Raw genomic sequence first — 25281 nt, forward strand, 5'->3', positions numbered from 1 at the left:
AACGCCAGAATACCAATTCGGATTTTTCTATAAATGGTGTGGTGTCATCGAAGGTGTCTGAACAAAGGTGTGACAGAATCACTGCTGGGTTTAGGGTGACCGCTCTGGGAGCCACGGGCAAGGTGATGTGGGGATAGGACATGCCAGTCTGAGGCCAGGACACCTAGTAGGTCTCTTTTTTTTTATGTTTTTATGTTTATCTCTCAGATAAACATTTTTGACCATCAAACTGGAGTTTTTCAGGAAAATCTTAAATTTTATAAGATATAACTCTGAGTAGGAAATATGGGATTTATTAAAATTGAACATGAGGTAAATATTAATAAGAACATGAGAGTTAACCACAATTAGAAAGAAAGGAGGATAGAAGATAAAGCAGAATTAAGAATTATTCAGCAAGGGAAGTCTTGTATCAAGACAATTCTCATATTGTAGAGAGGGTCTGAGGTGGCATATCGAAGGGTGAACTATATTTCTCTAGTATCCTGGAAGGGCTTTACTGTTCCACTCCTAAGTAAGAAAAAAATGCCTGGACTTTCTCCCTCTTCTCTCCCCAAGAGAGAATTCCTAAAATGAAATTTTTTAAGGTATAGAAAAAAAATGGAGTGACTTTAGGTGTCATTGGTTATGGGGAGGTTGAGAGCTGGAAAAAGGCTCAGAGACCCTAGTAAAAGTCTAATCATTTGGGAAACTAAAAAGAGCTACAATAATAATTTAGCCTATGTTGAAAAGGTTTTTCAACCAAATCTTTCCTAATTAAAGAAACGAAGAGATGAGGCTCTAGGGAGTGGGGGAATTTACAGTGAAAGTACAGCAGAGAGCTTCTTAGGAAATCAAATCAACTAATCTAGACATCAAGTAAATCTGGCACAACAGATGGAATTTTCAGAAACTGGGGATCTGTGTGGTGTGGTTCCATTTCCATCAATCAAAATGAGAATTACTACTTGATTCAGAGGAAGAGAGTTAAAAGGCTTCAAAGTTTAGAGGCTGATGGCTAAATCCCGGGGACTTCTGCCAAATCCTGAGACTTAGCGAGACAATGGATACAGGTAAGAGCTAGTTAAGTGACAATGGTACACCCCCAACCTTTGGGGATTCCATATCCAGAATACAGACGAACTTTAGTGTTGGGGTGTGATCCCCTTGTAGCAAACACCGGACTAGTACATTCAGGGCTCGTACTCTCATGCCTACAACTGAGCATGTGTATCACTGAACGTTGGGTTGACCTGATGGGGATGTTGAGTAAGAGGAGCATCCATCGACTGGCACAGAGCAGGTATCTGAAAGGTGGAAGGAACTTCAGAGAGAATCTGGTTAAGCCTCCTTATTTTATATACGAATCAAAAAGGATAAGACATCTGCCCCAAGCTTCCACAGGCAGCAAGTGGCCAAGCTGGGATTGAACCACAGACTTCCTGACCAGTGCTCTTTACTAAGCCAGCGGGAGCTGCGGGGCCGTCATCTGTGGGATCACCAGAGTCAGCTCTCTCCCATCTGGGCCAACAGGAAAACAGTGACTCACAGAATCCGACATTCCTCTGGAATGCAGGAGAGGTGTGCCTTTCTTCTGTGCTGTGAGCCTTTTCAATTTTTGTAAATAAAATTCTACTTTAAATGCCCTAGGAGAGCTGGCAATTTTAAGCGCCTCGCAGACCAAGGTCATATTTGGTGACATTTAGCCCAAGTTTAGGCTGACTGACTGACGGGTCATTTGATAGATGGAGAGCAAATCTCTGTACATCAAACTTCAAATCATCAGTGAGTTTTGCTAAGACCAAAAGCCATGTTCATTTGCATTTTGAAGCACTTAGGAGTGGCAGGAAGAAGCAGAGGTTGAAATCTGCCAAGGGTAACACACACAAAATACCTGCAAGTTAGCTGTTTGAAGACATAAATGTGAAGGTATAGCTTTTAATGCCAGGCTCCATTCTCTTCTGATCCAGGAACCCTTGAAACCTCGAGGATCTCATACATCAGACCTATTATCTGGGGACAGGTACTTTTTGATAACCTTAAAGCTACCACAGGTGAAGAAGAGACTGGCTCCTCTAACACACAGAGCAGACACCACCCTTCACACTAATCCATCTGTCCTCCTGGCCACCCTGAGAGAAGCCTGCCTTCCTGTCTCCTTACAACCACCAGGGCACTGTAGGGACGCTGGGCTAGGACCACCAACTGTTTCTGCCACCTCACACAGACGGCCCAGTCTACAGGACACAGACACTTAGTTTTCTCTATTTCTAAGTATGCTAATGGCCCTGGACACACCGGCAAGCATTTATCTGCAAAGCTGCTATACAGATCCTATTCAAAGAAAAGTGAATTCTTAATAATATGCCTTTTCCACCGTGCCATTCTACTGCTCAAATGTCTTCAATGACTCCTCCTCGCCTACAGTATACAGTCCAGACTACTGAGGTGACATTTAAGGCCTTCCACTGGCTGACCTCATCACTCCTTTCTTGCTTTTTAGCCTCACTAGACCCCTAGTGCCAAATAGACCCTTCCCTTCAGTCGTGCTGGCCAACTCACCATCGTCCACATATCTCTATTGCTTCCCCATCTGTATACATTCCCTCCCTGTACTACTGTCCATCACCCATCTATCCAAATGCTACTTTCCATGGCTCAGCTCAAATGTCATCTCCTCCCCGAAGTCTCTTTGCTACCCAACTAACAGGATTTCATGCTTTTTCCCTTCCACGAGAACAGATCTACGTTCTTATTTTCCTCTGCTTTGAATACCCGACATTGTCTGTCTCCATTCTCAACTAATATTTGTTAATTGATTAATTCTAAATAAGCCAAAAAAAAAAAGGTTTACATTTTCAAACTCTTGAAAATAAGGTAGTGATCTGTAACTGTTATTATATCCACACAATGGAAACTTCAGAGCATCTAGCATGTTATCATTGGATTCCTTTCTGTCCACAGAAGACCAAACTAGGTCATTTCAAACCTCAGTCACCTTCAGAGAGATTCTAGAAGGGCAGGCTAAGAGTCAGCACAGAGATCGTGTTCCTGGATTCCTGACTTGCTGTCCAGATCTGCTACTGAATCAGATCCAGGCAAGTGTGAACTGGAGAAATGAACGAGTCATTAACACCATCCAAATGAAATGAAAGGAGCTCCTTTGTTACCTTGGCTGGATATTCAGGTTTGAAAGGAGGGAGTGAAGGAGGAAAGAGGAGAAGAAAAACAGCCGTCAACTGCTTTCTCTTTGAATGTACTTTCTTGCCTTTTCTGTTTCTCCTTTTCACAACTATGTGATGGAATGTTCGGGAGGCATTAAATCAGGACTGAAAAGATGATTTCCTGTAATCCTGTGAGGATCTCTACTAACATGTTTATCACCCAGACACTCCTCGAACTGGGTCCTGTTTAGTTCGCCCAAAGCACATTTCTCTGATAAATTATATAGTGCCGGAAGTGGTACCCCGCCTGTAAAATCACATCTGATTTCAGGGGTCGCCCCAACATAGTCGATGCAGACCAGTAACAACGGTTGTTCATTTCACCGACTTCATTTAATGGACTTGACCACATCCTCAAAACACAAACATACTATTTGGAAAGAGGAAAACTGAGTTATGGAGGGTGAGAAGAGAGTAAAACCAAACAGCAAATGGCCAGGAAAGTTCATGTGAAAGTTTCAGCTTTCTAAGTATTCATTAATTCTTAAACTAATTCTCTGTGTCAGTGCTCAATAGCGTCATTGATTCACTTAGAATATACATATCTATTGAGCACTTATTTTCTGCTAGCTAGTTAACCACTAGCTATAATTTCCTTGCAGCTGAAAAGTTACTGAATATAATTTGAATAGGTGGCATACAGATGAAAAATTGCATATACTAAGACAATCAATGTCACGAGACATCATCAGTAACATTTGAATAATTGTTCTAATGTCAAATTTGTGTTTATGATACAGATCTTAAATTCCTCATCTCCCGTATCACTAACCTTCCTTCATACTGCAGGCACATGGGTTCTACCTTGCTGACTCCAGCTCTATCCAACTGAGAATAAACTTCGTTACAAGGAAGCAGTTGAGGCATTGGGCTCCAGAGGCAGGCAGATGGGAAGATGAATATGTAAAACTAAGTCCAGTGTAAACTTAGCACATATGGCAGCTAGTGTTATTATTATCCAAATGATACTACTGGGTATTTTCTTAATGGATTTCTTTAAAATCCTTTTTTATAATTGTGGACCTTCTCCATACCTCATAAGGCTGTGGCAAGCACTGAATCAAGTTTCATATATGTATATATAGTTATATAGTTCTATATAAATATATTCAGTAAGAATTAGTTCCCTTCTTCTCCCCAGCCCACCCACCCATCCCCCTGACCACGCTTCCCCCTGTCAGTTCCCCCATCCCCAAGGCTCAGGTTCTTTTAAAATGCTTCAATTCCTTTGGTGGCAGAAATTGAGCTGGGGCTAGGAAGTGAGTCACCACTCAGCAGCTAAAGGAGCTTGTTTTTCTTTCTCTGAATATATTTCTGAAGAATTTCAGCCTGATCCTTCAGCCGCTTGTTGATTCAACCAAGAATCCTCTCTTAATGTTTAAGACACAGAGAGAGAGCGCTGTGGCACCAAGACGTTTTCCAATTGTTAGGAATGAGAGTTTTTAAAATACCGACAATAACCAGAGGGCAGAGAGCCCCGAAATCCTGTTACATAAGCAGACGTTGAAGGGCCCAGGCTGGCTTTGAGGCTCCTTTCTCCACAAGCCAATCTTCTGATCCTCCCCAACCTTCGCCGGATTTACCTTAATGCTGCCGAAGTCTCGAGAGGGGCCTCTGGACGTTGCTGCGGCAGCGCACCAGGCAGGGCCCCAGGGACTGGGGCGGCGGGCCTTACCGGAGGGGGGCGGCGGGGGCACGTGGGGGGACACGCCGGGGGATGCGCGGGGGGACACGCGGGGGCGCTGAGGGCGGACACGTGTCTGTGGGGACACGTCGGGGGGACCCACCCGGCGCGGCTGTGCTGCGCCCACGCCCAGCGTCCCCTCCTGCGCCTGGCTTAGGAGCCCGCAGTCTTCCTGAACTGTTATTTAGCTTTCCAGAGTCACAGAAAACACCTTCAGTAATGAGAGTCACCCACAACTCCCCCCTCAAAAAAAAGTCACACAAAAACGGAAATAACCCAATTCCCCTCGCCTTCTAGGTCTTGCGTGCTCGAGTGTCTGTCTGTGTCTCTCATTCATTTTCTCCCCATCCGTGGTCTACATCCCATCTCTACGTCTCTACCGCTCCTCTTGCTCTCTCTGCCTCCCTCCCTCTCGCGTTTGCACTCCGTGCTGCGCCCCTGCACCCCTCCCTGCCGCCTCTCCCCCTCCCGGCTCCCGCTCGCCCTCCCCGGCCCTCCCCAGAGAAGACGGTCTGCTCCCCCCGGGGCTGCGCGCCCGCCCGCCCTCCTGCCCACCTACCACGAGGAGCGGCTCCTCCCACCTGCCCATAAAAGCCAAGTGCATGTTACCCGCGGCGGATCCGCGCCTCTCCCGGTCCTGTCCTGTGGGAGCCCGAGCCCTCTCCTGGATCTTACGTGCTCAAGGTAAGATTCCACCTCTGCAGGCGTCTGACCTACCAGGGGGTGCTGCGGGGCTGAGTTTCCTCCGGTGAACACGCTTACTGTTGGGTTAGAGCTGATTCTTATGGATGCCAGAGCAGCTGCTCCTTTAACTAGCAACTGGTTTGAAAACAAACTTCTGTTTGAACGGTAAAATAAAAGGTCATTTTGGGCAGAAATAGCAGCATAAATATTGCAAAAACCTTGTCTCTTTTTAAATCACTTTTCCCCTGTTGCTGCCTGTTGCCGAGGTTACAATGTATCTCTTTGGGGTGTTTTACTGACGTATTTCATTGTAAACATTTCACATATCAGTGGGGGCAAGGAAAATTTTGTCCCGTTGTCAAAAATGTACTTTAAAAGTACACAATTAGTTTCCTAAAAATAGTACAGTCAAAAGGTCTGCTAACAATTTTGCAATGTTTTCCAAACCCCCAAGACAGCTTCTGTGAGTCCTTGAAGAAATATCTTTCCAGGTTTAAGCGCTTGGAAAAAATGATGCGGAACGGGTGCCCTTTGCACAGGCCGGGAATCAGGTGGCTGGTAGATAGGAAAGAGCAAATCCGAATTTACAAGCCGGGGCAGAATGTGCTCTCCCAAAGCTGTGTTTTCAAGACATCCTAAAGAGAGAATTGTGTTGGAGCTAAGAAAGTGTATAAAAGAACTTCATGAATTTCTATACACACACCTAAACATAAAGCATTTCAATATGTTTCACAGTAAGAGAAAAATACAGGCCAGATTATACAATAAGTCTGTGTACCCTAGACGGCTGTGAAGAAAGATCAGTAGGAGGCTCTGGAAATTGAAACCCTGCTTGCCACCCCCTCCTCCCTCATCTGGTAAATTAAAATTGACCTGATTGACACCTAATTCTCAGAGAGATATCCAGTATTTAAGCTACCCTCACTTTTGAAGACGGATGTCTTATTTCTGAGGTCTGTGCATGAGTATTGTGCACCTGTGAAAGGAAAAACGTACTCCACAGCTGCTTCTGTAAAACCAGACACTCGCACCATGAAGTTTGCCATCGAAGTCTGTGGGCTGTATTTGATGAAACTCTGTCATGTGTGAGAAAAACCCTCTTCAAATGTTTCCCCTGGGGAATTGCACAAGCCGGCTTAAGAGATGCAAACCCAAACTGGCAGTCAGGAAACCACACCACAGGTTCAGTCCTGAAGGTTCTTAAAGTGAGACAGGAAAAGTTTCACTTTTTTTTTTTTTTTTGGTTTGTGTATATTGTTTCACTTGAAAAGCGAAAACTCTCCAGAGCTGTAAAAAGTTCTCTACTGTTAAAGAGAGTAGAATCATTAACTGAGGGTCTTCCAAACCCTTTCTCCTTATCCTTTGCATGTCAAAAGAAATAATAAAGATATTTTAAAATTCTGTTTAGCATAGACAGGGTTCAATGCTACTATTCAAGGGAAATATTTATATGTAAAGCTTTCTGTCATGTGAAATTTTGCTTTATTGGAAAAAATTATTGCGAGGAGTGCAGTTTCCTTTAAGAAAATGATATAAAATTACTATTGTCCGAGATAATATGTGACCTGAGCATATTAAAATACCTTTTATCTTGAGCCACAGCACACGCAGACTGCTTGCTCCCTATCTGATGTACTTGGGTAGTCGGCCGTGACAAGAGCACAGGTATGCAACATGGCCACGGCGTGTGTGGTGTGTGCAAGGTAATCCCCCTTTGTGGTGGTGCTGGAATCGTGCCCACCACCACAAGGGTGAAGATACACCGCCTCATTCCCAGATCCCCTTGAGGGAAGTCGTCTTTTCTGGGAGAGAAAAAAACAAGCGCTCCCAGTGTAAAAGAGCTCCCTGTTCTTCCTGAGTTTGGGGGTGAAAAGTGTTCTCCCGTGGTTGGCTTCTGCTTTTGCTGGCAGTTGACCCACTCCACAAGCTATGAACCATTTAACAGTAAGTGCCTTCCCCATGTGCCATCACGTTCAACCTCCTAAATAACTGGGTGAGGTCATCCTAGATTGCTCATGATCTCACTTTCCCAGAGGCCTTTACCAGACACTTAAAGTGATTCTTTCTCCATAGGGTACACATCAGGCAAGATGAAGTTTCCCTTTTAAGTTTTTAGAAAAATCAGTGGTGGGGCTCCATTTCGTTACCCCAGTGTCTCCCCCTTTGCACAGGATGTGGAGACACAACATGCATCTCCCCTGTATGCCAGTATATAGCCGCCCCTGGATTGGGCCCATGCCCATACGTATCCGACACCCTTCTGGCAGGCTTTGAACGGTTCCTTTAATGTTTCTTGAAAAAGAAAAGATGAGCGGCTACCCCTTTCACTAGAGACACGGGGAGGGTGCACTGCTGACTTTGAGGGCTTGCTAGACCTAGGGAAACACACATTTTAGATTTTCTACTATTCTCAAAATTATAAAATGATATTCTTCCCATGATCAGAAAGCATAGCCATTTTATTTCATTTGTGAAACAAAAATCGGGAAGAGGAGAGTGAGGATGAGCAGAGAATTGAGAGGGAACCTGGGAGAAGCGCTCCTAGGAAGGGCCTTGGGAGAAGAGAAAGAGCAGAATCTCTGTTACTAACGCCACTTCTTTGCCCCTATTTCTGTGGACTATGAGGAGATGAGAAAGATCAAAAGTCCACACCAGCTCTGGTTTGTGTTTTCTTAAATCAATGCAAGTCTTTCCACTAATAAGTTAAGATCCTTCTCTAACAGTGGAGAACAGCTCAGTCTTAAAGACCAAAACGATTTCAGGTCTGCCTGAACCCACACGCCCTGAACATGAAAACCCATAGGACTTTGCCAGTTATAATTTTAAAAGCTATGTTATGAGTATAAAAACCCTCAGAACATATTTTTAACTGATGGGTCGTTCACATCGACAAATCCACCCCTGGCTCTCCCAAAGGGCCCAATGTTGGGTAATTATTTGCAATTTAGAAGTTAGAAGTAGCAATTGGCTCCTTCCTATCCGTGGTCACCCACTTTGGTATGGCAGCTTAGAGTGAGTGAGATGTAGCCATGCTTCCCAGCCTCTGCTCCTCCAAGTAACCCTCCGAGAACTAGGTCTTTTTCCAGCCTGGTCTTCCTTCTCTTCCCCCAGGCCTCCATAACCATATAGATGCATAATTTGGTACAGATCTTGAGACTAATTCTAGCAGTCTTCTGAGAGGTGCATTGTTCTAACTATTGAGTGAAAGGAAAAAAGGAGAGGAGAGGAGAGGAGGAAGTTAAGGGAAGAATGAACGCCCTTTGGAATTTAGAGATTCTTTCGCTTTAGCGTTGTATGAAAAGGACCCCCTACTACCCAAAGCATCTAGAAATTAAAAAAAAAAAAAAAAAAAAGGACCAGCTCACAAATTGTTACAAAATGCTAAGGTTATAATAAAAAAGATCTTCCAGTGACCTGGCAGTCGTCAACACAGTTGACACCCCACAGTACTAAATTAGAACTCTGCTACACGTCCCCTTTCCAGAGAGACAAGGAGTGAAGAGTGAGAGAAAGAATTAACCACACTGAGCACCAACAGAGAGAAGCCGCTAATTGGACATTCCACTATCGCCTGGTAACTATGTTTGCTGTTTGAGGAAGGAGGTTCTTTATAGTCTTTTCTTGAGCAAACGGATTTGCAGGAAGGGGGTTAGAGGGAGTCGCACAAGGTCGGAATGTCTGTAATCTGGGGGCCCTGTGTACGCAAATCCTCAAAGCCATTGGAATTGCATCGAATCCAACTGAAGTGACTGAAACAGAAATGTTCCCAAAGACTGATCATAGAGTGACGGCTAAAATCATAATGAATTCTAACTTCTCAGTGTAGTCACTCACAGCACTGATAGCTGATTATATAAAAGATTAAAACACACCTGATGGTTCACCTTCAATCTTCTCTATTAATTTTGGGCTCCCTTCCTTTGTCCTTCCTGAAGAACAAAAGCTGCCTCCTTCTCCTTCAGCACAGGGTCTGCAGGTGCAGTCATGGCCCCTCTGTGTCCCCCCTTTTTCTTTCGTGGAGAAAATCTAGTTCTTATAGATCAGGTTTCTGGAGTACCACTCATACTTGTGGCTTTTCTCATTACCAAAAGTCTCATACTTCCTTAAACAGGATGTCAGTTTTCACTCCAACAAATTAAAAGGCTTTGCATTTTCTAAACCTTAGTTCATATACCTAGAAGAAAGGTAATTTAAAATTGCAACTTGCCTCCAGCAGACTCTCTGAAATGAAGTTTCTAAGCGCTTTTGTTTATCTAGCCCCTACTCTAACATTTAGGGATTAAAAAACTTAGAGAAGCACACAATATAAATGCTGGAAGGATCCTTGGAGCTAATTTTAAGTAAAGTTAATTTAACAGATAAGAAGATGTCAGAGAGGTTGACGTGTTGCCCAAGGCTGACATGTTGCCCAAGGTCACCTAGATGTGTATAGCGGAACTAGGGCTGAGGCCAGACTCTCCAGAGCAGCGTCCTACCTTGAGTGCCGATAACGTGTCTTCCCTGCCCGGTGTGTATCTGAGATGTCTCTGACTATTCTGAGAATTCTGTTGGAACTTAACATAAGGATTCTCAGAAACCATGACCTGGTAGAGGTTTGGGGCTACAGCTGTACCTGTACTGCAGAACATCTAAGAAACATTGCCACAAACCTTGTGAGGAGTGACATCACCCATTGTCACCATCACGGGGACCTCGTATGTTTTTCTCCATTCCAGGACCTGCTATGTATAGCTGCTGGGTAAAATCTGTGTTGAGTGGGTGAGTGAATGGGGGAAAAAGCTAACTATGAAATACCTGTTTTTATTAATTCCTTCCATACAAATCCTTATAAGGAGTCCGTAGGGACTTATACACTCACATCTCAGGTATATCAAATCTAAGGTCCCCCCTTGCTTTAGGATCTGGGGAGAGTTCATGCAACCTTGTCGAGGCTAAGCCATTGCAGTGCCTGCCGTGCTTTCGCTAGTCCTTCCCATGTTTACCTGAATCCTAGATATTATACTGTTTTTTAGAGCAGGCTTAAAATTTAGTTCCCACATTACTGTGACAGAACACATGTATTACTATGTGATCATTTACAGCATAGCCTTCGAAGCTCTTCTTCCAGTAGACAATGTGTTTCCCGTATAACCACATTGAACCTTCCCAGGTCTCTAATGAGAGAAAAGGCAAAGTACGCAGAATGGACAATCAGAGAAAACTTGAGGGATATACTGGTTGAGGGGTGTAGACTTGAGATGTGTTGTGACAGAAGGGAGGGGTCATCTGGAGGCCAAGTGTGTAGAGACAGTTGGTGCAGCTAAGAGGGCTCATCTCTCTGGAACTGAAGAGGGAGAAGCTCCAGGGAGTTTTGAGGTGCTGGAGAAGAGATTTTTCATATGATTGTCTGAACAAAGACTCTTTCAAATGTTTGGGAGTTGAAATCCTATTTGGGTCAGGCATCTTTCTGTACCACACCATTTGAGGACTGGCTCACGAGGGTGAGATCTTTGTGAGCATTACCTCTATTAAAACTCTTCCTAACCCTCGACTGGACTTCAGCTGGGAGAAGAGCCTCATTTGACCTCATTTTAGTCTTGACTCTGACCCAGCATACTAACTCCATGGATGTTACATCACCAAAATATTCTCTGCTAAGATAACAATATAATTTTTGGTAATACATGAAGCTGCTCCAATATAGAAAATGATGAAGGTAGGAAAGAACATTCTTGTGTTCTTTCTGGAAATGGTTTACCCTGAATAAACGCACAGATGTTACCCCAGATGCTTCTTCAGCGTCCTCTAAAGCACGCCTGACAGTTGTTTGCGCGTCTTTGAAATAGTCATTGTGTTTCTGAAATCGATTTATTGTATGTTAAAATTTACATAGTCTATGACTCAGCATCGTTGTGAAAACTTTCTTTTAAGTAAGTCTTTCTTGAAGACTGCCTCTCTTAAGCTCTCTATTGATGTGTTTACACCAAGGGATACTTAGGCATTAACATCATTTGATGTGCTGAGATTAAAGACGATTAATCACTTCATGTGCTACTTTTCCAACCCTCACTGAATAGGCCTGGGTGTGGGTGTCAGCTGTTGGCTTCTCCAGGAAATAAAATGTATCCAGCCTGTTGGGGAGCTTCTCCAGTCCCCGTTAGCTAGATAAAACAGCTGTTCTTCTGAAAGTCTGGGCCAATGGCCTCCATGATTAAGGCTTCATGTACTAGGGCAACTGTGGCTGGTTTATGCAGAAATTTCGCTACATAGCCACAGGATGGCTGAGGCTAGCTCTCAGTTCCACAGGAGGACAGTGACTCTTAGAAGCTGGTTGAAGAGCGTTGTCTTGGGGCAGCTGGGAGACATTCTGTCAGCTCTCATCCCTTCTAGCATGTTCCTCCAGCTATCATGCCATGTGCACTGTAAGATACACCTAAACTTCGTTCATAAATTCAAAGTGATGACAAAGTATGTGATTACATTGTCTTAAAGTCCAAGGGTCATGGTGTCCATCAGTGCTATAAATCCAAACAAGTGGCCCCTTTTTAAAAAGCCAAGAAGTGCATGAAGAGAGACGCTAGGTGGAGCTAAGGATTTGTGGCTTAGGTGGCCAAGATTGTTGAGGTTGGAAGAATGAGGAAAGAAAATGGATCTGCAGCAAAAATATGCTGTTGGGTCCACAATTCCTAGTTTAACGACACGTGTACTTTCCCCTCTCGCTCCCAGTTATTTCCAATCCACTGCTGTTCAAATGGATGGGGAGGGAGGTTGCTGGCCAGTAGAGGGAGCGAGGAGGCTGTGTCTCAGAATAGAAAACTGTCTTGTTCCCAGAGGGGGCCTCTTGATTTGAATTTTTCTAATAAAAGGCAAAGCAAGGTGTCCTTTGCAACCAGTGGCTAAAATGTACTGAAGGAGTATATCACATTGTTGGTTTTCTTTTTTGGAAAAAATTCCATTTTAATCCTCTAGGAATAAATCACCTGCATTTCAGCAATGCCAGAAATGTCTAGGCTTGTAGAAGTTTATTTGAAAGAAAACCAAAGCAATCTTAGAAAATATTCTTTCCTAGGCCACCACCAGCCAAGACTAAATACACAAGACTAAATGCTCAACTCAGTAATAAACAAACCTTGGCAGCTGGGGGTCAGCAAAAGACGAGTGCAGAGAGGGCGGAGAGCCGAGAAGATCTCATGAGTTTAAAAGGGAGGTCCTGGTGGCCTGCCATGACCAGACCCTCCTGTCATCAGGAGAGGGGGAAGGGAACCAGAAGAACCAAGGAGGCAGCAATGGGCCAAACAGGCTTCTCCAACTAAGATGGCCCAGAACCTGCACTCCTGGGGCCGGGTCTCTCCAGGGAGCAGCCAGGACCTTGCCTAGACTGAAGGGAATACCTTTCCATTGAACATTTCCATTGCACAGCTGTGTGGGGATGGCTTGTTAAGACTTGAGACACTTGCAACATTCATAACCCTTTGGGGGATAGAGATCAATTAGGACCATAAAAAAAAAAAAAAATCCCTGGCATACCAGAGAAGGGCTGCTTGCTTTGTAAAAATCATGACATTCACAGGGAAACAGAACAATAGTCTCTCTAAGGCTATTTCTCATATCAGTAGAGATGAAGCTATGAAGTTGGTATGCAAGTGGCCTGAGAATCTGCCGTTCCAGAAAATCTTCAGTGTTTTAATCTCAAAACCACCTTGGCTCTTTCTAGGGCCTTGGCAAGTCATTGATCATCTCTATGCCTTAAAATATTTATCTTAAATAGAAGAACAATTCTCAAATAACCACTCTCTTTACCGTTTAGAGACACTTGAGGTGTTGCCAACTATTTTCAGAATGATGCTACCAAGCACACATTGTTACTGTCGTTTAGTGAATGGATCATCCTCATGGCACCTGGGAATGGCTCATGGTATTGATACCAAGTCAAAATGGAACAAAATTCCAAATAAGCACATAGCCTTCCAAGATGTAGAGAGCACATTTGTTTCTTAGAATACAGAGGACAATCCCACATGTTTCAAAGGGCCAGACAAGGTCAAGGGTAAGTAGGAAAGGGAAAAGAAACGATAAGTTATGGATTAAGAGTCTCGAAAGGCCTGTATGTTCACCTGTCCATTTTTTGACACCAGTCGAAAGATAATTCCCCACACAGAAAAAAGGTTTTGTGGTTTTAAAATTCTGTTTTAACTGGAGAAAGACGATATTTTTAATAATGACTGTTACATTGTGTAAAATCTCTGAATGCCACTTCTTCAACATTTTCCAGAGTGCCTTTCAAAAACAGTAGTACGTGGGATATTAATAGGTGCTTATTCAGAAAAGGTTCTCTGGTCAAGTAAATTTTAAATACACTTAATATGATCAATGTTATTCACTGTAAGACTTCACAAAGACCTTAATATGCTATATATATTTTCATTCCTCACAAAAATGACAGTATATAGTGTGCCTTAGATTGGTTTGATGACCAGTCTGCCCAGCCTGAGAACACCCCTTGGGACACCAAGGGATGGGGAACAGCTTGGGAACAGTTCAGGAATTGCCCGCTGGCTTCATTATTTTAAGATCCACAGGGACACAGTGCTTTCCGTGTAGCTGGTTATTGTGTAACACACGCTGAGTGTCGGTGTCCATCACGGGCTACGTCAGACCATAAAATAAGAAGCAATCCCAGGGTGGTTTCCAAACCCAGATGGAAAAGGAACACAAGAAGCAGATGAACATGTCTTGGTTCCATGGCTCAGTTCTTTGTAATAATAATAGCAGAAACGCCACAATGATTCGTAGACAGACAAGGAGGGAGGGAGGGAGGAAGGATCTCTTCTTCTCGCTTTCCCACTGAGTGGATGTTGTGATATAAATAGTGAAATGGCCAACAATCAGCAATAAGTCCAGTAAACAAGGAGCTTAGATAATTCTGTGAATTAGCTCAACAATCTCTGAGCTGATAATTCTGTTTCACTTTAACCACCATTAATTAACCAAGATCATTAGCCAAACATCTTCCTTCAGCGTTTACTTTCTCGCCATCGATAGGGAGCTCATTCCTGTAATAGGAACACACTCACTGATATTCTAGTATGTCTTCCTACATCAGGGATTATTTGGTTTATGTATGACACTCAGACCTCCCACCTCCATCGGATTCCCTATTTCTCTTAAGGCCCTCCTCTGGGAGTTCTCTCTCCCCTTCACAAAGATAAATGCCTGAGGCCAAGATCCCCAAAGCAGCAGAGTGGAGCCCTTCTCCTTTAAGAGAATAAGTGGTTCACAGTCATCTAAGGGAGAAACACAAACTCGCCCATGACTAGTTATCATAATAGATTCTACTTATTGAGTGTCTGTTATCAATACTACTTATTGAGTCTCTGCTTATCTCTGTTTCTGTTATCAGCCTTACAAAGTGGTATTATCATTCCCAATTTAAAGATAGGAAAACTGAGCCTCTACTTGGTCAAGCAACTTGCCCGGGGTCACATGGCTAGGAGGCGGCAGAGCCAGCATTACCCCCACTGAGGTCACACTCCACAGTCCCTGGTCCTCCTGCTCCTCCATGCTGCCTTGTGATGTCTTGTCCTGTCATAAAAGGTGTCATAAAAGGGAGAAAAACCATCAACCCCTCTGACAATGCCTCTGACTCATAAGGAAAATGAGGGAAGTCCAGTGGCCCTGTTTCTTGTTTAATACTGTGATTTTAATTTCTTTTTCTTTTTCATATTTTTTCCTAAATGCATGCTGTCGTTTCAGAGCCAAAAAAGTAAGGGCTGTGTAACTAGGAAAAAAAAAAAAAAGCTATCGTTTCTCCCTAGGGTAATTTGTAAGGACTAAGGTTTCTCCATAAATTCTCCCCAAGTGATCACAAGTTGCTTGGCATCAGTCTGGGAAAGAGAGTGACAATCTAGCTTGTCATTCCCAAGGCAGTAGAATTCCCGTAATTATAGGAGAAACAGACTGGAACAAAGGTATGTTACCCAGACCTGCCTGGGGTGCTCAGACCACGCTCTGTGACCGTACTTCTACTGTAATCCAGAGCCAGTTGATGAGCATCAGGACAACTCACGTGATTCCCCCAAGCTATGTGAGTCACCTAGAAAAAGATCCATGTTGTCTACACCTGCTGCTTAACCTGCAGTGAGGGTGTATAGAGAAATAAATAGGCCTCAAGCCTGCCTTTGTGCTGTGCCAAAGACAAAAGGGGAAACAAGGTCTGGTTCTTCCCACGTGGTCACATTCTGCTCGACTTGTTTGCTTTCGTACTTGATCTTCCCTCTCTACTTGTAGTATTGCCCACTTAATCTACTGAGTTAATTGTGCTCCTCCTCCAAGATTCAGATCAGTCTCTTCTGCCCTGAGAAGACTTGCCTGCAGCCCGCCTGTCCCAGGCTGCATTGTGCACCCCATCCGTGCCCCCTAGTGCTCTGTGCACAGCTTGTCATGGCCATGTCCACTCTGTAATAGCATTGGCTCGTTTTACGTACAAGGCTGTGAGCTGCACGCAGAAGGATTCATGTCTGGTTCATCCCTGTACCCTCAAAGCTCAGCACATAATAGGAGCTTAATAAATGTGCAAAAGAGGAAAGAAAAAAAGGGATGGGGGAATAAAATGCAGTGATGGTGAATGAGAAGCCTCTACATATGCTTTTCTCTATCCCATAGATTGTTGCAAGAAGACACAGTTTTACCTCAGTCCATTCACACACGGGCACACACGGTGTTGTTAGGCTCAACTCGGGCACAAGATGAACTCCCACTGGTGTGCGAATATTAAATATTTGCCTTCTGTATACCAAATTACATAAGGAAAAATTATTTTCTGGGTGGTCCCACTGTCCCAGGACTGTCAGGTCTCTATTCAAAAATATTCAGTGGCATTTTAAAACATAGAGCAAATACCTTAGCTTGACAGTCGAGTCCCTCATCCTCTCTCACCGTGATCCATCCATCTTTCCATCTTCATCCCTCTCCGGTCTATAACAAGAATTTGAGCTAACCAGATGGGCTATTATTCTCCCACACTTTCTTTTCCCTTTTCTCTACTGAATGTCCCCAATTATCCTTTTCACCTGTCAAAATAACCATAATTCAAGGTTCTATTAAAGTCTTCCTAAATATTGCAGCCTGCATTAATCCTTCCCTATTCTCAACTGACAAGCAGTTACTATAAATGACAGTTATGTGTTGCTTATATACTGTATTGAAGAAATCAGGGCTGTCTACTAGAACTTTCTGCAGTGGTAGAAATGTGCTATATCTGACCTGTCCGATACGGACCGTCAGCCATATATGGCTACTGAGCACTTGAAATGTGGCTAATGTGACTCAGGTACTGAATTATTTTGTTGTAATCTCTTTAAATTTAAAATTAAATAGCGACATGTGGCTAGTGGCTCCTGTATTGGACAATACAGAATACTTAACTTTTCACGTCCTATGTCTTGTATCCCTTGATGAGAATATAAACTACTGAAAAAATTGAAGAAGATAGCCTTTTTGCAGCCCAGGCGAATGCCGCTACGGCAGTAGTGTTCATTAAACGTTGTGGTCAGTGCATTGCTTGATTACCAGGTCTACCACTGCCTCTGGTTGTTATATTATCCTAAAGAATTCCTCTCCCCTACATATATAGTTTTAATAAAAGAATACAGGTGGTATTGGCTCTTTTTCTAGTGGCTTAAACTCACTCAGAATGGCACTCTATCACTCCCTGGATCCTTGATCACTATACAAACAAAACGAAATGAGGAATGATTTGAACTAAACCTCTGAAAGAGAAAGTTCCGTTATTCTTCACAATCTCTTCTCTTTTCCCTTTCGGGAGAAAAGCGTGTTTTAAATACCTGACGACACCTAGAATTGCTTCAGTTTTCCGTGTGACCGTTTCTACAGAGAAAGCCTGTGCCCAGGTATCTGAACGAGGTTCAGCTGACAGATCTGTGCTTTGCTTTCCCACTGAAGCCCCATCACCTTGTGAAGGGAGGCAGTTCTGTATCATAGACTTTCCCAGAGCATTTTGTCTCTGTTTCCAGTGCACATTCTCTCTGAAGAAGACGACGCCCTCAACCAGCGGGTCAGGGGAGGTCGCATGTCTTTGGGATTTGAAGATGATGTGCCCCTGGCACCGCTGGCTTTCCGACATCCCTTCAGGAATCATCATGGCGACAGGCCAGCCCTGCAGTAAAATCCTGTGCTTGGCGAAGCTGAGAGCTCAGTGACCAGTCTGGATGCAGATTAGATTCTGACTTCTTAATAAGCCTTTAGAAAATAAACCGGAGTGAGTCTCTAACGGCAACGGTTTACAGGCGATGTCTAATGATCCCAGAGGCCGGCCACACCACATGCCTTCCTTCTGACTCAGGGCAAGAGTGAGACAGGGCAGAAGAGCCGCTCGGGAGGCCAGGGCAATCAGCTGTGTCTTTTCCATTCACAGCTAAGTTTATTTGGAGTGACTGGAAAAACCTTCAATGAAAACTTTTTTTTAAATAAAATAAAAGAATTTACCCGGCTGTCATGAGCCAGACAACATCGAAAAATAATTATGGATGTGTATTTTCCCCTGCCTTGTAAAATATTTACAAATTGTAGCATGAGCGAGCTTTTGAGTAAATGGTAAAGATAGCAATAACATTTAACTTGTAAATTTTTTATATTTAGCCATAAAAGAATCACCATGTGTTGAAATCACATTTGAATACATATAAATAAAATTCTCATCTGCAGTCATGAGCCAGTGGCTAAAGAAAGAATCCATAACTCCTTTTCAACAGACCAAGAACACTGGAGAAAAACAAAATCTTGTTTTTATGAAATAGAATTCATTATCACCACATCAGCAAGACTGTTAGTCAGTAACTTCTTTTGGGAACTTTTAAATATGAAGATAGTGATGATAATAATGCTAATTAACCTTTGTAGAGAAATTTACAGTTTATGACATGTATTTTATATACTACTTCATTTGAATTAGATAGAGAAGGATTTTGTGTATATTTTACACATGAGGCAGTGGAAGTTTAGAAAGATTAAGTAAATTTCACAGCATCATTTAGATAGTGAGTGTTGGAGCTGGAATGTGAACCTGGATCATCCCATTCTTGATGTCCTGTTCTTTCTACAAATCCAGGCTGAACCTTAACAGTATCACACCAAGGAATGGTCCAGAACATCCTGGCAGCATAAATGAGAAACTTCAGCAAAGGAAAGCAGAATGACCTATAAGGGTTACTTAGTAAACCAGATTCAGTGATTGAGAATGTGCATTTCAAGAAGATAGAATCCAAATGCCCAACAGTAATAGCAGTTAATGTGTATTGAAGTTTTACTCTGTGCCAAGCAGAATGCTGAAACCTTTTTTTACATTATGTTATTTTATCCTGATCACCTATCCTGTGAGACAGGAAACCATGTGAGGGAGGTTAAGTAACTTTCTCCAAGTCACATAGCTGAAAGTAAAGGAACCGGGATCCATGAAACCAGTAGATCAGATTCCTGAGCCCTCCTCTTTAACTGCTACATCATTGACGCTTTATCCCCAGAGAATCATTCACAGCATCCTATTAATAGTCTGTGGACAAGCATATTTGCAGGGGTGGAAGGATCAACAATGTAGCAAATGCCACTGATAATCAGCAGGAATAGTTTAGTAGGTTGTCTTCTGTATAGTTGATGATTTTAAAGAACGCGCAATCCATTTTAAACCTGCCTGTAATTTTTAAAGAGTATTTTAAAATCCTCCTTTTAATTAATGCCAAAATGCGTGCCATTTATGGGGAAAAAATATTAAACTCCTAAATCGTCTATGAGAAGCCACTGTAGTGTTGTGAATAAAAGCAGTGAATTTAACATAAGTCACGAAGTCAAGTCCCAAACTTCTGCCACCTGGCAGCACAGCCGCCTGGGGCAGGACAGTGAGACTCGCCGAGGCTTCATCTGCCCTGCTCTGAAATTGGTCTGCCTCTCAGAATTGTCGTGAATGTCAAATAAGATAGTAGATGAGAAAGTGTCTGGCACTCAGGTGCTCAGTAAAAGTTATCTGATGATAATGACGGTAGATCACTGAATGCCACCTTCAGTGCCAGCACAGTGAGCATCTAGGGGAGCAGACACGTCAAGTGCTGCTTTCTCCATGTTGCAGTAAGGGCACCCAGGATCCCTGCCTCATAGTGCATCTACTGAGCCCCGGTTCCCACTCCAGGTTGCTGCTGTGAGCGCGTCGTGGTGGCACGTGGGCTGTGTGTGGACTGACTTATAGTCTGGTCTCTTGGTTTTTGGAGGGTAGGAGGGTTGGTTTCTGTCTCCCGTGTTGTTATTTGTTTGCTTGCTTGCACTCAGTGGTGCTACTTCAGTCTCCCTACTCCTTCCCCAAAGGAGGAAATTTCCGTGATGGCACAACCCCTTCCCAGTTCACGGCCACCTTCCTCCCCTCACAGTCGCAGTGCACAATGCACGTCATGCCAGGACAGCTATGGCCTCATCGGGAAAAAGATGGCTGTCCTGGGGGTCTCATCTAAGGTCTTACCTCATCCCGTGGTCTTCTGGAGTTTCACGCTGCATTCCCATTGAGGCTGCCAGCATCCTGAATGCATCCTGGTCCCTGCATTTCGATCCAGTATTATACCTTCTTGAACCACGTGATACTGCCTACAGCATTCAGTGTCAGCACATCAGAAACCTACCTTACATGAATTCCATTTTCCTGTTAAAAATGTCCTAAGCCTTTTATCCCCATGCCTTAATTATCAAGAAATCTTTCACAATTATTCCAGTTTTGATTGTGTAGGACTCCAGTCTCAACCTCATGTATTCATTTATTCATCAAACAGCTGTTTGAGACCTGCCATGTTCCAAGCCCTGTGCTAGACACCATCGGGGACTATTTGACCTGCACCGGTGGTTTGCACTGAAAGGTGTAGAAACCAGTAAAGAGCCGCATGGAGTAAATGTACAGGGAGTGTGTGAACCTCTTTTCTTCTTTTTCTTCAAAGAGGAGGCCGCTTCTTGTGCATTTTTCATGCTTATCAAGGTGTGGTGAGCCTTCCCTGGGGCCTAGCTCCTTAGCGGACACGCCCATCCCCACCCAGCAGAAGGATCTCACTCCAGACAGTCAAGGCTAATAAATTCAAGCTCCATCCGACTCCCTAGGTGCCAAAAATAACAAGTCAGCACCTTAATAGATGTATTTTCAGACATTCAGCACACATATATAAAAATGTACAAAACAGTAAACTATCTTTTATCTGGTATTCTTTCAGCTAATATTTTTATGGAATCTTCTTAATTTTGTTGTCAACAAGGTACAGTGAATACTGATGGTCCCAGGGATGACCTTGAGACACTGAGAAACCCTGAGGCCCTGGAACAGTCAGGCCCTTTGCTTTCAGTAGATGCTTGTTGGATGAGTGCTGTCTGAATCACTGGAGAAAAAGGAAATTATTCCTAGTTGAGTTGTAGAATTAAAATATGTTTAAGTAACTTTTCATTTATCTAGAATTCCGAATTCTGAAAACTTCAACCCTGCAGAACATAGCTGAGGACAAAAAGTAAGTCGAAAGTGTTCTGAGAATAAAAGACAGTGGTCATGAAGGTTCATGTTCCTGAGCTGTCCCAGGGAGTCCTCACTTCATAATTTTAAAAGAATTTTAAAAGCATAATGAGACTCATTGAGGAGACAAATAGTCGGATAGCCTCAAGAAGCTCCTGAGGGAATCACTGAATCACAGCTAAATATGGATATCGACATATTTAGCAGCATCTTTTAAGAATTAAGAAAATTATATATTTTAAATCTATCATGTCAAAACAAGCATATTTTGATCCTTACAAATGTAAAATATCAGCTACTGGGAAAATTTTAAATATCCGAAATATCTCACTCTCTAAAGACTCAGGAAAGTCAAAGTTACTCTAACATGTATGAGTGTGTATGCACACACATGCACGAATATATGTATATATAAAAATTATACGAAGTGGAGTTCCTGTTAAGCCAGAAAACCTCATCCCTCTAACATGTAGTATAACGGATTATTAACTTTTTGGTTGTCAGCTTCCAATGAAAGCAAGATGAAAGTGGTACCTGGAATCCAAACCCTAGAGTTCGTGCTTGCTTTTCATCTAACGCAGCCAAGACTGGGGAAATGACCTCACTGCTCCGTGACTCAGTTTCTCTATTTGTGTAATGGGAAAGACAAAAGCTTACCTCGAAACGGTCTGGTGGACTTTGTTGCTGTTTCAAAACTTGGAAATGCTTAATATAAATCGTAATAGCCTGGATTGGGCTATTATTTTTTAAGCAAACACCCCTCGAGGAAAAGATGCAAAGCAAGTCCGTCTCTCTTTTCCTGCTTTTCTTTCCTTACAATCTTTCTTTCCAGAGAACACCACAAAGAGACAAAGAGACAAACACCCTGACTCACGTCTTTTTCTAATAGTGTTGTGGTCAACTTGCTCCCGCATAAAAAGTAGTGGTGAAGCTTTGAACTCTGTGTTTTGGAAGGCCAGGAGTGGAAAAACGTCTTGAGCAGAAAGAACGGCACATTCCAAATCTGTCCAAATCTGTCCAGTGTTATGCGTTTGTGAGAAAAGTCTGCTTGCGCGTGCAGTTCCCATTAAAGCCCTTTCCTGTTGTCAGAGCTTTCTGCCTCTCAATGAAATCTTGAGTGGGTTTTTTTTTTCCAGATCATATTCATTCAAGCCATAAGACGGTTTCTCAGTTTAAACTTGCTTTTAGGACAAAAAGGAAAATGGCGTACGTAGCTTTGTGACTAGAAAAGCTGGCTCCATCCTTCTTCAGGAGGGAAGGTCCACATGGTTCAGAAAGCTGAAGATGCACTAAGAGTCTTCACCAGGAGGTTTCTGACACTGAAATCCTTATTACATCCCAAGGGTGATCAGACATCATGCTTTTTGTTTTTCTTAAAGTCTTTCGCAATCTAATATGGTCTATAACTTTATATGAAGGGCTTTCATGTACTTGAATTCATTTGTGAGACTTAGTATGCTCGCGGCTTCTTAAAGTTTTTTTTAGTCTTTTATTTTTTTTAAATCTTTTCTTTTGTTTGTTTAAATCTTAAAGACACAATCTGAAAAGAAAATAATAGTTTTGGTACATTTCTAAATGGCTAGTGTCATTCTTTGGCTGATGAGATTGAACCCCTGGCTCACCCTACACATCACCCAGTTGAAGGATTTATCTCAGTACTAAACTCTCGTTACCTAAAGTGCTCTAAGGACCTTCCAAATGTCTTCACTCTTTTCTCCCTGGCGGGAACTTGCTATAAAAACATCCTCACCTTCCCTACAGGCCCCCCGTCCTCCACGCCTTCCTTCCTATTCCAGTGGAAGAGCCCTTTCTCTTCCTGGGTCTCTTCCCACTGTGTTCTCAGGCTGTTCCCCCTCCAACCCCTCTGCCTTCTGGGGACTTCATTCTGAATACACCCGTTGCAGCTGTAGCGTTGTCTCCCAGTGAGGACCAGATTATGACTCACTGGTGTTTAAAATCCTTCAGAGATATTTCATGGCTCTCACATTCAAGTCCAAACTCCATCACAGGATTTACAAGGCCTTTCGTGCTCCCAGCCTGCCCATCTCATTCCAACTCGTTTCTTGCCACGCCATCTGCTGTCACCAGCCTTACTCTACACTACAGTCACAGTTTTCTCTGAAAGTGCTGTACCTCTTATTGTTTAGGGCTTTCATTCTTACTGCTCTGGCCTTCTGCCTGGAACACTCTGTCTGCTCATCACCTCCCATCTCCCTAAGCATTCCTGGAAGCCTTCCTTGGTCCCCTGGACTAGATTAAGTGGCCTTGCTGTGTGATCTCACATTGCCCCAAGATCTCTCTATGGCATCTGACACTTTCATTGTAGCTGTTTTATTAATTGACTGTCTCTCCTACTCGTCTATGAACCCCATGATGGCTGAATTGAGTGTCTTACTAAGCAGTGGGTCCCCAGCACACAGCCTGAAACCAAGTGTAGGTACTCAATATTGGTTGAATGAAAGAATGAATAAAGGATACACAAATGATAATCAGAGAAGCACAGATATCAGAGACAAAGCAGTGGAGTCAAGGATCAACCAGGGTTCTAGAAAAAGTGAGTGGTCAAAATTCTCGTCAAAGAAGTCAAAAATCAAGAAATCTTTAGCAACCAACAGTGCAAGGCGGGAAGAAAAGGTCTGAGCCAGACAGCCCTGAGCAATCAGGGCAAGCAAGAACTGATCATCTCAGCATCTGCCAGTCCCCTCATCCTCATCCCAGGCGGAGTTCCCAGAGTGTGCCACAGGGCGGTCCAAGCTCTCCCTGCCTCGTGATTCCACATCCCCAACTAGCCCTAGTGAATCTCATGGTTGGGGCCAGAAATCTTCATTTTTAACCACATCCCAGGTGATACTAATGTACCTTAAGGTCCTAGGCTGGAAGCAGGGACGACTACAATCCCTGGTTGAGTGGAGGGAACAAGCGCAGGAAGCAGACACCCTGTCCTGGTGGTAGCTGGCTCGCCGCTGGAGCCCCAGTGGCTCTGCCTGTGGTACGTGACTCAGGGGTGAGGACCCCTTGCCCTGTTCATCCATGATGAGCTAATGCAGAGCTGACTCATGGTTGGTCCTTGGAAGTTCCAGCAAGGGTCATGTGGAAGGGGGGGGGGGGTTGCTGCTTTCATGGCACTTTAGCCGTAACCCCCACTTAACTTCTCACTGCGGCCTCCCTTCTCCTGTCTGGAGCATGGCCCAGGACAATCCATCTACACATTCTGTCTGGACAGATGAATATTTAACCAGCATTCAATAAAACAATATTCCTTTGTCCAGGACCTGGACAAAAAGCTAATAATAATAACTATGAAGAGTTTATTGTAAGTTATTACTCCTCTGAGGAAAACAAAAATGTCCCCTTTAGCCCCACTGAGCCTGTGGTTTTAAAGCCCTTTCCAATTTTGCATTATTGTCAAAGAAAAATAATTCGATATGGCTGACTGAAAAAGTCTAGAAAGTTCTGTCTGAGGAAAAGAGGTTCACCTCAAGCTGACATTTCCTGTTTTGATCTTGTGTTCCAAGCAGTCTCATTTTTTCCTTGGGGTTTTACATATAGTTTTGTCATTTATGGTCACGTCCGTAATCTGTCAGGCTCTCAACGAGTCCAGAATAAACACTGATTTTTGTTACTCTTCTATTATTTATAGCTTAAGATTACTCTTCCCCTTCCTCCCAAGACCTGTTCTGTCACTGGTATTTGACATCAGTGTGCTGCACCTTAAGTCCCCGATAACCTAGAATGTATGTGATGTGGGCAGGAAGAACAATCTTGACTTTCTCGAAGTCATTTGAATCAAATGTTTTAAGTGTAATTGAGAACATATTTTTACAAGAAAATAGAGCCAATAAACTAGAAAAGCCATATGGAAGAATCAGGCTCCACTTCTCTGGTTTTTAATAAACTGCAATGGAGGACCTTAGGAACAGTGGGACCCTCGTGTTCCACCACAGAACCACACAAGAGAATGGGTGCTTGTCCACAAGCATGGTTTGTCCATCACAAGTGCTCTGCACAGAAAGTTCCAGCAGGGATGGAAGAGGAAATATGTAAGGGCACCGTGGCTTTGTATAACCTCCTTAATGTCAGTGTGGGGACCGCATATATCTTTACACAGGTGCTTTGATTTAAGGAGGAGAACCTCATTGCCTTTGTCCCCCCTCTAGTCCCAAGATCTAAAAGCATGATTATCTTCC

At 43.3% G+C, this 25281-nt stretch overlaps 1 protein-coding gene across 1 annotated transcript in view; it reads left to right on the forward strand.

The window, feature by feature from the left end:
* Positions 1-5384: 5384 nt before the first annotated feature.
* Positions 5385-25281, forward strand: part of COL8A1 (collagen type VIII alpha 1 chain) — a 139414-nt gene continuing 119517 nt past the window's right edge. Inside the window, exon 1 of the mRNA XM_004439945.3 lies at positions 5385-5571. Within this exon, the coding sequence (XP_004440002.2) occupies positions 5490-5571 (82 nt within the window). The 5' untranslated portion in view covers positions 5385-5489. The remainder of the gene's footprint in view (positions 5572-25281) is intronic.

The sequence above is a fragment of the Ceratotherium simum genome, chromosome 15 (assembly GCF_057802395.1).
Source record: "Ceratotherium simum simum isolate JZ-2026a chromosome 15, ASM5780239v1, whole genome shotgun sequence".
Lineage (NCBI taxonomy): Eukaryota > Metazoa > Chordata > Mammalia > Perissodactyla > Rhinocerotidae > Ceratotherium > Ceratotherium simum.